This window comes from Bolinopsis microptera, chromosome 5 (assembly GCF_026151205.1).
Source record: "Bolinopsis microptera isolate Bmic1 chromosome 5, MBARI_Bmic_1.0, whole genome shotgun sequence".
Classification (NCBI taxonomy): domain Eukaryota; kingdom Metazoa; phylum Ctenophora; class Tentaculata; order Lobata; family Bolinopsidae; genus Bolinopsis; species Bolinopsis microptera.
Window position 1 is genome coordinate 9,683,308 of NC_087076.1, and position 13,120 is coordinate 9,696,427.

Sequence of the window (13,120 nt, forward strand, 5' to 3'; positions counted from 1 at the left end):
TCCGGTCTAGTAGAGCCCCAGTGAATTGCATTCTGGGAGTTGACATATCCGTTTATATGGCCTTGTCGCTGTACCAGATTTCGTCCTCAAAGTAGGGATCCACATTCTGCTTGGACAGTTAAGCTAAGAACTCAAAAGGAACCTGTGACTAGCAGGGCTAACAAGCCCTGAAATGGTGACACCACCATAAATTCGTGTGATAGCGTTTTAGGTGCAGTCAGCTGTATAGGCCGGCCCATAAGCAGAAACTTTGGGAAAGGTTTTCAATTATCAAGCCAAATGTGTGCAAAAAATTTTGAGTTCTTAGCTTAAAGCGTTCTCATTTTATGAAGACAATAGTGAAAAAGAGGGAGTGTCACGCCACGCCCACTGTAATTGGGCGTGGCTTACGAAACTTTCAGGAAATCTAAGTTTGACCCATATCTATAATCTCTGAAATTTTGGTGCAATTTGGAGACGAATTACGTGAGTTATTAAGAGGTTGCGTGTGGGTAGTCACTTATGGGCCACCCTGTATTTATTTATCCGTGCCATTTTACTGACACCACGGCATCAACTTTAACACGACTTTCCGCAAAAACCGTAAAAGATGTACAACTGAAACTTTTTTGACTGGGTCAAATGCTTTAATGGCCTTCAAATCAGCATGAAAAAATAAAAAATTGGCCAAGAAATAGGAGTTTTAGAGCCCAAAATTTGGACCCCCAAGTGGTGTCAAAAACGCGAATTAAATAGGTAATAATTATTTAAGTCTCTTGAGTCTTGACACCACTTTAGGGTTAGACGGGTTCCTCCTAGTCAGTGTAATGTGGTTCAAAAATACTCAAAATCAATTTTTGAGAATGAGTTTTTCGCCTCTCGCTCCTGGAAACTTTTCTCAAAAATACTCAAAAATAATTTTTGAGAATGAGAATTTGTTATTTTCGTCGGGACTCTCAAAATAACTCATGACCCCCACCCCCTAAACAGAAAAAAACATTGCACAGTTTGGATAAACCAGTGAGGAGAAATAGTGGATAAAAGACGGAGAAAACCCAAAAGATGGCTGCAGAGTGCCGCTCCGAGAAAACATCTCCTAACTATCCTGGTCACAAAAATACGTTAAAACAGAAAGTTTAAAAGCAGCTCGACAATCTGAGATGAGTACATGCCGTGCCCTGACTCCCGATGACAGAGCGAAGTATTTGATGAAGGAGCATACGATGACAGAGCGAAGTATTTGATGAAGGAGCAGACGATGACAGAGCGAAGTGAGGGCACGCTCCTCAGTAATACTGAGTCAGTATCTGAGAGAGTTTTAAAATCTGAGAGACACGCTACGACACACAAGCGACACCCTAGCACCTGTTAAACAAGTTGAATCTGTGTAATGGTATCTTGCGAAGGAAGGCTGAACCTGTTCGTTGTGAGAACTTAAAACGGGTTTGGCTTATCATAACTTGAGTTACATTTTAGATTGTGGTATAGAAGAAGTTTAAAAAATGAGTGAAATCCAGGAAAATTACGCACTGATAGCAGTGTTCATGGTGAGAGAAATTGTTGTTGGTTTTTTGCATTGCAAGAATTCAAAGAGTTAAAACTATGCTGGTGATTTAAACAGCTGTCAGAATGACACACTACAAGTTTTAACAAAGGAGACGTTAGCAAGGTCGTTGTAGTAACTTGTAACAAAGTTTACAAAAGAGATTAGTTGGTGCCGTGGACTGCCAAGACGCTGTGTCTTCAGTGATTGCCAGGGTAACCAGGGTAAACCATGTTCCAACCGTTTTTATTCTCTAACATTTCTACATTTCCACTGTCTTTAATGTCTGAGAAAATAAGGTAAAACTGGTAAATCCTTTTAGTGACCATTTGCTGAGTCTAAGAAATAGTAGAAGAGCCTAGCCGCTGATAAAACAAGCTGGTGAAATATTGCATAGAGGAGCCTTTTGGTTAGACTTCCTTCTTGTTCATTTCCTTATTTTTATAACAGTAGGAACAGTACGTTAGCGGAGCTAATAGCTTGAGTAGTTTAGGTACCATAACATACCATGCACTAGAATCTGAGTACTGAAAAAAAAGGCACACCAAATATGGGCAATCTCGAGCGAAGAATCCCGAAAAATTGTAGAACAGAAAACATCGTGTAAGCGTTTCCGGTACGATTGAATCACGTGCTGAGGACATGACACGTGCTGATCACGTGCTACGGACATGACACAACAAATAAAAAGCACCGAGAATCATATTTGTGGAATTTGAGGAGGAACGACGCCCGTGACTATATATTAAATGTTCATGAGTTCACCGGTATTACCTATCAGAATCCCGCAGCAACTCTCTGTCTTACACAAACCCCGCGGATAAAGTCATCTTAACTGGATCTCATATTGAGAGGCAGTAAAACTGTAACTATGAGACGGTGATCTCTCCGAACTAAGTAACTGCAATGAATGGGGACTTGCCACCCCATGGCAACATTAAATATATTGGTTACATCGCTTCCTCAAATTGTTTGTTATAATATAGTAGTGTTGAAAGTATTAAAAACTGACGGGAAGCGTTTAAAATGCGCTTTCTCGACAGAATACCTTTAAAAGCGCTCGAATCCTTTAAATGAGTCACCGACTTACTGTAACCTTCCCTCAGATTATTCGAAGCCTGGTAAGATGCTGCTAACTTATGTTCTCGAGTGAACTGAACACTGAACACTCGAGTGGACTATGAAAAACAGTGACTGTGAAGTAGGGAGCTGGGTGTGTGGATTAAAGTTGAGAAGTTCTAAATCTGAACTTTTTTCATTGTTAGACCAGACCAGGGTGTGTAGGAATAATAGAGGCGTGCACAGCAGGATATAGGGTGTTGACTGTTGAGTGATATTATTCGAAGCCATTTCGTAACTGAAACTTTCTTATTAAGGCGAGCTTCCCATTAAAGCTTGTGCTTGGTCTTTGCATATAATTTGTGGGTTGAATGAGAATATCGATTATACAAGATATGGAATAAACTGAGATATTGGCTTTTTAGGAGTTCGGCGGAGCCTAAATATTAAATTTAGATGAAAGGTAAATGTAACACATAAACAATATATATTATAAAAATATCAGCAAATTGTATTACTGAGCACTTTCTGTGTTTGAACTTGAAAACTAACTACCTGACTTTCTGATAAAAATAATCCCGGACCTAAATAATGTTGGCAGGTTTTAAAGACGTCAATAGCAAAAAACGATAATTTTTTTCTTAAAATTAGACAACAGAGCTGCAGCGTCATTTTAGGGCGTGTGCACTGTACAGAGCATGAAGTGTTGATAGATATTATTTCGTAACCAGCAGAGGTTTGAAGAATTAGAATAGAATACGAATAACGATGACAAGATACGAAAGAACAGGGAAAGGAATATTGGCGTCAGAAAACGACATAAATACCAGTTAAATACCAGTTAAACGACGTAATAATACCAGTATTTCGAGGGAAAATAACACGACAATTACCTCACACTCAGGATAAGTACGGGTTAATGCGAGTGAAATATAGGGAAAATAGAGATATCTGATTTACAGGCAGTCAAAACATTGTCGTACAAGGAACGACGGAAAGTAAGCCTTCTTTACTTATCAAACTTCGGTTTACAAATTAACATCAACAGGAACATGACTCATTGCCAAAAATTCCAACTATTTCCCCCCTTCTAAACAACTCTCAATTCGGTAATGAAGAGGAGTATCGAGTGTAAGATCGTGTCTAGAATATAGTTTCAGATAGTGGTATATACTATGAGCTATAAAAGGTACGAAGAGCAGACTGAGGAGCGTAAGGAATGTACAAGGTCAGCACAGAAACAATAGCATTCATTCCCCGCATAACACAAAACCTCAAGATAAACACAACCACAGGCAAGCTGTACAACGCAAACGATTACTAAACCACGCTTAACTCCTCTCTCGTGGGCCCCGGGGTCTCCTCAGCCCCTTGGCATCCAGCCAATACCTCGCCAAACATGTGCCCACGTGACTTGCCCCTGCCAAGAACCTTTCAAGCTACACAATCGCCCGGGTCGGAGGGGGTGCAGACTTTATAATTACACAGGCGTATTCCTCCTCTCTTTGTTCAAGGAGCCTTTGTAAGGGGGTGGTTGAGAGTGTGTACTTATACTAGCCCCTCTCCTCATAATACCCACATATGTTACCTCGGCTCCTTAACCAGATAATATACCTTACTTTTACTACAATAAAAACCAAAAATCACCCTGTGAAACTACTCTTATTATCAGATAAAAGAGAGCGGGAGGAGGAGTAATAACAACAAGAAGGAGATCATGTCCGAGAACACGTTCCAAGCATCAGGCAGCTGCCCCCTACCCTCCATACATATAAACATATGTATTATCCTGGCCTACAGAGGTCATTATCAAACCAGGGTACATGCTACAGCAGTTCTTAACGCAAATCTCCCGCTCTACCAATGACGTGACAGCTCTTAATGTGACCTGCTTTGTCGCTGTAACGAGGGGAAGGTAGGATAGGTACTAGGTAAGATAGGTAGGATATGTAAGATAGGTAGGATGGGAAATGTGGGGAGGCAGCGAACAATGCACGGGAACGAACAATGCCACAACATCTTATCAGGTACTGTTAGCGTAGATTGTTCGATAGAAAAACTAGATACTCAAGATACAATTTGGATCTCGTATTGAAAGGAAGTAATGACTATTAATAATGGCTGTGATAGACTAAGAGGTATAGGTAGGTAATAGCAGTACCGGGTACAGCCGGATAACGTAATACTTGTCCGGTTCAGAAAATCGAGGAGATTCTATCAAATTACAGGGAGAATGATCTCTCTCTTTCTGCCAGAAATTATTTACAATTAGATTTATCACTGGGGCATGACATCATGTCTTATATATCCGGATAACGACTTAAATATGAAGTTAAGGATACTGCTATCCACATTCCACAGTAGTCGCTAGTCACTAGAGATGTTTCAGTGCCATCTCCCTCTCTCCCTTCCTCCCTCCCTCCCTCCCTCCCTCCCTCCCTCCCTCCCTCCCTCCCTCCCTCCCTCCCTCCCTCCCTCCCTCCCTCCCTCCCTCCCTCCCTCCCTCCCTCCCTCCCTCCCTCCCTCCCTCCCTCCCTCCCTCCCACCCTCCCTCCCTCCCTCCCTCCCTCCCTCCCTCCCTCCCTCCCTCCCTCCCTCCCTCCCTCCCACTTGAGCGGCAATAGAGATGTTTCAGTGTTTCAACTCTCTCTCACTGAAAGACCTGTAACAGAATGGACCGTGCTTCACCGGTTAGACCTCCTAAACAGACAGTATTCTTGCTGTGTACGTGTGTTTCCTCAATATACCACCTTTCTCACTTACGCTCTCCAAAATAGAAACTATATTTCTAAATTTAGACCAGAATAGACGACGGTCTTTCTTATTTTGAAACCACTGCAGAATACCGGCTTGGTTTCAGCTAACCACGTGACTTTTTCGCCGTGTCAGGTGACTTTATCACCCGGTTCCTGTGCGTACATTAAAGTACTGTAATTTCAGTGAGAGTTGCTACTTAGATGACTACAGTTAGGGAGGCATGTGTGGGCTCATTGTTTAGCCCATGTTAACCAGCTGTAATCCACTTCCTGTAGTGTATTCACGTGAGGTATACTACAGTGTGTACTACATTATACACTAGTACTAAGTCTTACAACTCACTTTCAGTATTTGTATCCAATATCATGTTGAACTGATTACAACTGATAGATTGAAACAAAAAGAGACAACTTTAACTTTCATGTCTCGACAAAAAAACAGCTTGAAAAAGAAACGCTGCAGCCGCGCGTACATATTATATAATATTAATAAAACTCACCATTAACAATTGAAAGTAACAGAATTAGTGACAGAGTTAATATAAGTAGTAACAGAATTAGTAACAGAGTTAGTTCCAGATTCCAGATTGAACGTAAATTACGCTACAATCCACATTCCACACGGCTACAATCAACAAAAGCCTAAACTAAAGACCACCACGCTATTTAGCTACACAGCTAATGATAAGAGCTCGACAAGGACAACTCCGCAACACCGCAACTCCCGCCAATACCAACACAGGATCTGTAGGCTACTGCAGACTGTAGCTATATCTGTAGCTATACATAATCACAATAACGGAGTTGTCTCTCTAGCTCCCAATGTCTCCATTATCTGTATTAATATTCTTTAGAGCTTCATTATAATATATTGTAATACGTTGGATAGGCAGTAAAACATTATAATATATTGGTCGGGAGGGTGAAGTGGTCTGCAGTGGGAGTCAGCAAGCAATACTCTTAATTGTACTGCAACTAATGTAACTTAATTGTGGAGGTTATTGTCACGTGATACCGGTCTACTGGAGAGTGGAGGGGTTATATAGGTTAACTGTGGTAGTAGTACGTCATGATAAGCGGCAGTAGAGTAGGAGAATAAGCGAGGATATTAATGATGAGGTAAAACTTGGGAGATTACTAGGTATTAGATAAGAGCCGTGTGGAGTTGAGTTTGATCGCAGTTTTAAGTAGAAAATCACAATCGTTATCATGTGTAGAGCGGCAATGCAGAAAGGATTATTAACATGAGTATGACTTGAAGATAAAACAGAAAAATGTGTCGAATAGATCTGTGACTTGGGGATAAAACTTAAAATATGTTGAATATAAAAATTAAAGAAATAGTGACTGACGAGCTGTTCAGCTTAAAGAACATCTGTCACCTACAGTTAAGTTAGAACGAGTGTTTACTGAGTAATGATTTGCTAATTGGATAATTAGAGTTGATAAGAGTTGAGTAAGCTATGTCACATGACTTGCAAGATGAGTAGTCCTGGTTTGGAGAGATTGTTACTTATTGTACTGCGTCCTGTTTGTTATCACGGGATATTGTGACCAGTGTGTATCTGGGTAATAGCGCCCCTGGTGGGCACAGCTTCTTATAGATACGTATTATAAAACAGTAACTTACGGGATATTCTACTGACCATTGACACAGATCCAGGTCACAAGCGACGACTCTGGCCAAATGACGAGTACTACTGAGTTAAAATACAGCAGCGGTGTCTTATTAATAAACTTTAACCGGAGAAACGTCGAGAACTTGTTTCGAAATTACCGAGAATCAGCGACAATTTATCAAGAAAGTTACCGAGCAACCCCATCCACCATTAATTCATGATTTATTGAGCCCTGATAAGGCAGCTGATAACTAACGGTATAAATAAAATATAATTTCTTAAGAATATCGAATAACAAAAACTCATTTAATTTACGTCCGATGGATATTAACAAAAGCACCAAATTACCCATAAGATAAACCAATAGATAAGTACTGACTCACTAATGACTATCTTCTCTTCGTAGGAGTAAAAGAGCGTAAAAAACACGTACACGAGCCGCTTGCAAATTTAACACCTGCAACTTCTAAAGAAATTTTCGACTTCGAATGTATAATATATAATATAGAGAACTATATGAAATTAGATAATTATTAGTTTAAAGGAGTGTGGCTTGTATAGTTTTGATCATTGCCGTCAAAGGAGTCAAAAGAAAGATGCCCAAACAGAAATTGTAAATGACAAAGGAGACTTATCAAAAGGCCATACATTTTGCCCTGGCTCACTTTCAATCTTAACACTGAGTAGTTCAAATGAAAAGGCAACCCTAAATCCAGAATTTTTGATTAAGATGAAACTCAGAAATTCCCTAAAAGACCTAAAGCAGGAGACGCTGTACAAGATTAAGTCATCTCATAAGAGCTGACAGGTACAGAAGAGAAGTAGTATCTGTCGGAACTACCTCCCATTAGATCATCAGAAATTATGACGAGGCGTAACTACAGGGATAGTTGCTAGGGTAACTAGTTGCTAGGGTTACTAGGGATAGTTGCGCGGGGAGATTGTTGCTGAGCATGGAGCTGCGCTGGTAGCGACACTAGCCGCGAACACTGAGGGAGTATATCCCCGCAGCAAACCCTGCTGTGTTGAGGAAGAAGTGTCTTGACGGTCTTCTTAACTTAGAGATAGTGACATAAGCTGTCACGTGATAGCTAGCTGGAGTTTGACTGGCTGTTCATAGTGACAAGGTGGGCTGTGATTGGTGGGGGAGGTCAGGTGGTGTTGAGGGAAGCAGGGGATTGGGAGGAGCGGGTGATGAAAAGTGGAGGCTACTGTTACACACGCCCCTCTAGCTTGCCGGTCAGCGGGCTGATCAGCTCCCCCCACTAATTACAGTGGTGGGATATAATCTGACAGCTTTACACACACACACACTACATAATACTAGTGAGAGCTATTATAGAGATAGAGATATATTAGCACTTCCAGTGTACATCCGGGGGATACTGGAGCCACCACGGCAGCAAAGGGTCTGGCAAACTTAACAGAGAAATCAGGACAGTATCTTGGTAAGGCGTGTTCTATAAATATCAGAGAGACTAGTTGGGGTGACGTAACCCTGGTGATTTGGGGAGTATCGACAGCTATTCAATATAGACGGGTATTAATTCAGTAACTAGTGGCTTCGTTAGATATAGAAGAGTAGATAAGGATGAAATGGCGTAATACGGGATCAAGGAAGAAGTTTGGAAATTTCGCAGGGATCCTGGCAAGGTGACAGGGATACGATATGAAAAGTGAGCCGCTAATTTGAAGGAGAGTTACGTAAAATTCCTTAGTCTCAATCGCCCATTTGCTGTTGGCAGCAATTCAATTCTACAGCTACGCTCCCTTGAATCTTAAAATGAAGACAATGTTTCCGATGCTCACGAGGGGTGAGAGGTACAAACATGCCCGCTGCTAATAAAACATTTGCGGTTGTTCACCAGGACAAATAATATAGCATTGACAATTTAGAGTCCTAACTCGCAATCTAATGATGTCCTTAAATGGATATGTCTGTTTCACTCCACTATGTACATACCAAAACGTCCCAACCCATAAATTATTCAACAAATTCGATTATATCATATTAGATTATGCTCGTATTTATTGGGTTCAATCTCTGAAACTCGAAATGTGATACTATGATCTACAGGTCTGATCGAAAATATGACGGGTCACTCGACTCTCGGGTATCAACAACTAAAGATGCCGTACATGAAATAAAACTTACAATGTCTTCAGGTGCTTCCTCTGCAGTTCTGTTATCAGCAACTTCCGGCTCCTCGCATTTCTTCTCTGGCAAATCCTTCTTCTCTGAGTCGGATTCCTCCACGGTGTGATTCTCGAGGTCTACTTCAGTTTTTATGACTACAGGGGTTTCGTTGACAGTTTCTGCGATAGTTTCTGATACCATGGTAGCAAGATGGCGTAAGACGACTGGTAATAGGCAGGGATCAGTGTATAAAGCTAAAATGTGGTTCAAGCAAAAGTGGTTTGAAAAGATTGTGAAAGCAGATAGTTGGCATGAAATAGCGCGAAACCATTTTATCCAAAGCGAAATATTTGTTCCACAAAAATGGAATATTTCTGATAAGTGCGCGCGGCTCGTGATGGATAAACTAAAGATTCTGTGAGCGTGTGGTGTTTTATGTTTTATAATAACAATATTATAAAGCTAAGATGTAAGGAACATTTTAACTTTACAAAATCATTTATATTATTTATCATACATTGTCAAATTTGTTGGAGGAGTGGGTTCATGCGAAAGCGTATCAAAAAAGTGTTTATAGAATTAGTAAAATTTAAACTGAGTACTTTATATCATATACACAAGAATTTTAAATTTGTTCAGACCCAAAATATGTTTGATATGAACCTGCAAAAATTTTGATTTTCATCTTTTAATATATTGAGGAAATTGCATAATAACTAATAATAATAAATAATAATGGTATTTTTGGCTTTGGGTAAAAATTTAATTATTTCCGCGTATGATAAAATGATTAAAAAATGTTTGGCCTTATTATAATTGCAATAATACAAGGTGGTCACGATACATTGGTACGGTTTCAAATAATTTTAGTATAATCATAATTGTACACATTATATTTTAGCTTGATTGACGATGTCAACTCTTCCAGATCGTTGCTCTGCGAAGCAAAGCAACGCTCTTGCAGTCTGCTTCGATGCGAAGTTCACAAAGCCATGTGTCTACGCGTACTGCGTGACGCGCTTGTTTCACAAGTAGAATAGATAGCAATAATGCTAGTTTGTAGTTTGCGCGGCGCGTCGAAGCGGCGGAGTTTGATTGACGATGTCAACCCTTCAATTCTAGATCGTTGCTTTGCGAAGCAGAGCAACGATTTTGTCTTCGACAAGCTTGTCTGCAACGATCTTGTCTTCGATGCGAAGCAAGAATGCTAGTTTGCGCGGCGCGTCGAAGCGGCGAAGTCCTCCAACGACGAATTGTCCTCCAATATTTTAAATTTTAGCTAAATCACTTTACAGTAGATCTTCGAGATTGTTTTAAAAAGGCCCCCGGCATGCAGTTGAAACCAACTTCAATCGATGTATTTTTCGGACGCTGATTCCGAATCACCCCCATGACTTAATTGACGATGTCAATTCATGGCAGCTCGGCGCGGCACAGTAGCGCATTTTGCCGATCTAGCCAGAGATCGGCCTTATTAAGTGCGCGGCGCGGCACAGTAACGCATCGCGCTACAACCCCATGACATAGGGTTAAAATGCTCCCCTAACGAGATATTGGCGAAAAATTGTCCCGATCACGTGATATGACCGTATAAGGATGAAGGAAGTAAGTCTAATTTCTGATCTCGTTAGGGTTAGGGTTTCACCGTATGCCTTGCATGCTTTTGTTAAGGATTGGGCTAGGGTTAGTAGGGTTGGGATCAGATTAAAGGGTTAGGGTTTCGAATAGTCGTCAGGACCAGCTAGAGAACAGGTTGAAAAAGTCACGTGACAGTCGAGTGTAGAATAGTTAATCATCATCCTTTCATCAAGCTGATTTTCAACTTTGCTTTGTAACTTTGTCATTTATTGTTCAATTATATGATCTTTTAGAGGGCTTCTGATCTTGTACGGATTGTAAATAATGTTCGGTAACAAAATCAGCCAAAAAACTTTTAAAATTACTAAATTATTAATATTTCAGTGACAGACTTTATCAAATTTAAAAAACTTTCCAAAAAGAATTTTTTTTCGAAAGTGCGTTTACTCTCAAAAGAATTTTTCAATGTATCCAATTTTACTGTTTTTATCTATATTTTCATAATATGAAGTCAAATCCCGAATTCCGGCAAAAAAGGTTTTGGTGTATGTCCCCTTAATATAACAGAGCACGCTCTTTTTTTTAGATAATAGTTAATATGTAATACGAACGTGGATAGTCATAAATCTTTTTAAATGATTTCCTTTCCTTCCTTAAAAATCGCTTACATATGAAGTTTTCTGGCTGTACCTATTTTATAAGTATAGATATTATCTTAGTCGTACCTTTCTACGATTTTTGGACTTCTTCCCTTTTTTTATCGGTCTGACTACAGTCTCTTCTGTAATTGTAACGATGACTTCCTTATCTCCCTCGATGAAAACTCGTTTGGATTTCTTTATCGTCCTGTCCTCCCCCGGCTTTATGTTCTCGCCCTCCTTCTTCTTTTTCTTCTTTTTCCGTTTCTCTTCTTCCTTCTAGAAAATCATTTTATAAATTAATATTTGCAAATTTAACGAAATGATTACAGTCGATTAGTTGATCTGACTCGGTAACAGTGATTGGATTTGATTTATTTAAAGTCGCGACTCACGTCAACAGTATTATTGTGTCTGTTCAATGTCTTCAAATAGTCTAGGTCAATTTCTTTCAGTTTTTCAACTTCCTTTTTGATCGTCTTAAGATTCTTCTCCGAAACCCTCTTCACCCTAGCTTTGTCTCTCGAAGACAGTTTTGAGACGGAAATTGAGGCACAACTCAGTCTTTTCTCATGATCCTTCACTAAATTCCTCAGACCTTCTTCACCCTTCTTATTCGTATCCCCAATCACCACAAAGTCATCTTTAGGCCCTGATCCTCCTTGATCTAGATCTATTTCCTCGACCTCGATAAAGCCTGCCATGGGGGTGGATAATTTTCTCAGTGGTTGTCCTGTCACATTTACTTCAGATACCAAGCTCTTTTCATCAAGAGTCTGTAAATCATCTATTGAGGGAGCCTTGTTTATGGAGCCTATTGAAGGAGCCTTGTTTAAGGAGTCTATTGAAGGAGCCTTACTGATGATATGCTCCTCCTCACGAGGTGCTGTGTTAAGTATTTTATCTTCTGTCTCAACTGTAGCTGGTGTTGGGGTGACTGCTGATATGATCATGGACTCCTGATCATTGTTTGAGATAGTGTTCTCATCCGGCTCACATTTATTTTCTTCCTGCTCACCATCACCACCAACCATCTTCTCCTCCTCTTCATTAACAAACTGTTTGACTCGTTCACCATCGTTACAATCATCACCTTCTTCTGCAGGAACTGGAGTAGCAGCATCCTCAGTGATGGTGAATCCACCGTCAGTGATAGTGAAGCCACCGTCAGTGATTATATCGGCAGCATCAGCTAGGGTAGCATCCGCACAATCTGCAACCTCTGATGGATCTACATTTTCCACATTCTCTACATTCTCTACATTCTCTACATTCTCCAGATTGTTAGTCAGTGGTTTGTCGTCAGTCTGTCGGGTATTGTTAAGTAAAGAAATAATCACATTGGTCTCTAAGAGTCACAATTGGTACGCGACACAGTAATGTTTTTGAAACAAGAATGAAATGTAAAGAAACAAATTGTGGTGGCTTACTACAGCTAGTGAAAAAAAAGTTCTTATATAATAATTCCTGCGTTTATTAAAGAGTGAATATTAAATAAAGATTGAAGTAAACTTGGTCTACCTGGTTTTGTTGGTTACTGTTAGCTGGAGCGATCTCTGGTGCTATTTCTGCATCTGGGTGGATAGAATTATTATTACTAAAGTAACAAGCTGGAAAGGTTGCACAGTTGATGAAATAGTTTGGTTAGTCGATGCCATTAGCTGATCATTCTAACGGTAATCGCAGTCACAACAGACCTGCTCGACCGCGTCCCTCTATTACCCTCGTTTATTGATATGACTGGTTGAGCGCCATATGAATTATTGAAGAAGTTATGTTGGGATTATTGTGTTTGTTCTGATTTTGTTCTG

General features: G+C 40.1%; 2 protein-coding genes across 4 annotated transcripts in view; both read right to left on the bottom strand.

The window, feature by feature from the left end:
• Nucleotides 1-9,408, bottom strand: part of LOC134815366 (small ribosomal subunit protein bS16-like) — a 31,334-nt gene extending 21,926 nt beyond the window's left edge. For 2 of the 3 annotated variants that reach the window (XM_063823896.1, XM_063823895.1), the window contains exon 1: nucleotides 9,112-9,387. In XM_063823896.1, the coding sequence (XP_063679966.1) occupies nucleotides 9,112-9,294 (183 nt within the window). In that variant the 5' untranslated portion in view covers nucleotides 9,295-9,387. Of the gene's footprint in view, nucleotides 1-9,111 lie in introns of all 3 variants that reach the window. The other variant, XM_063823894.1, reaches the window with a different exon arrangement.
• A 1,973-nt stretch (nucleotides 9,409-11,381) lies between these two features.
• Nucleotides 11,382-12,664, bottom strand: LOC134815430 (uncharacterized). The gene is made up of 2 exons (XM_063823965.1): nucleotides 11,705-12,664; nucleotides 11,382-11,588 (listed from the first exon to the last, which is right to left on the bottom strand). Exons 1-2 carry the CDS (start codon nucleotides 12,341-12,343, stop codon nucleotides 11,382-11,384), a joined length of 846 nt encoding a protein of 281 aa, XP_063680035.1. The 5' UTR covers nucleotides 12,344-12,664.
• Nucleotides 12,665-13,120: the final 456 nt, after the last annotated feature.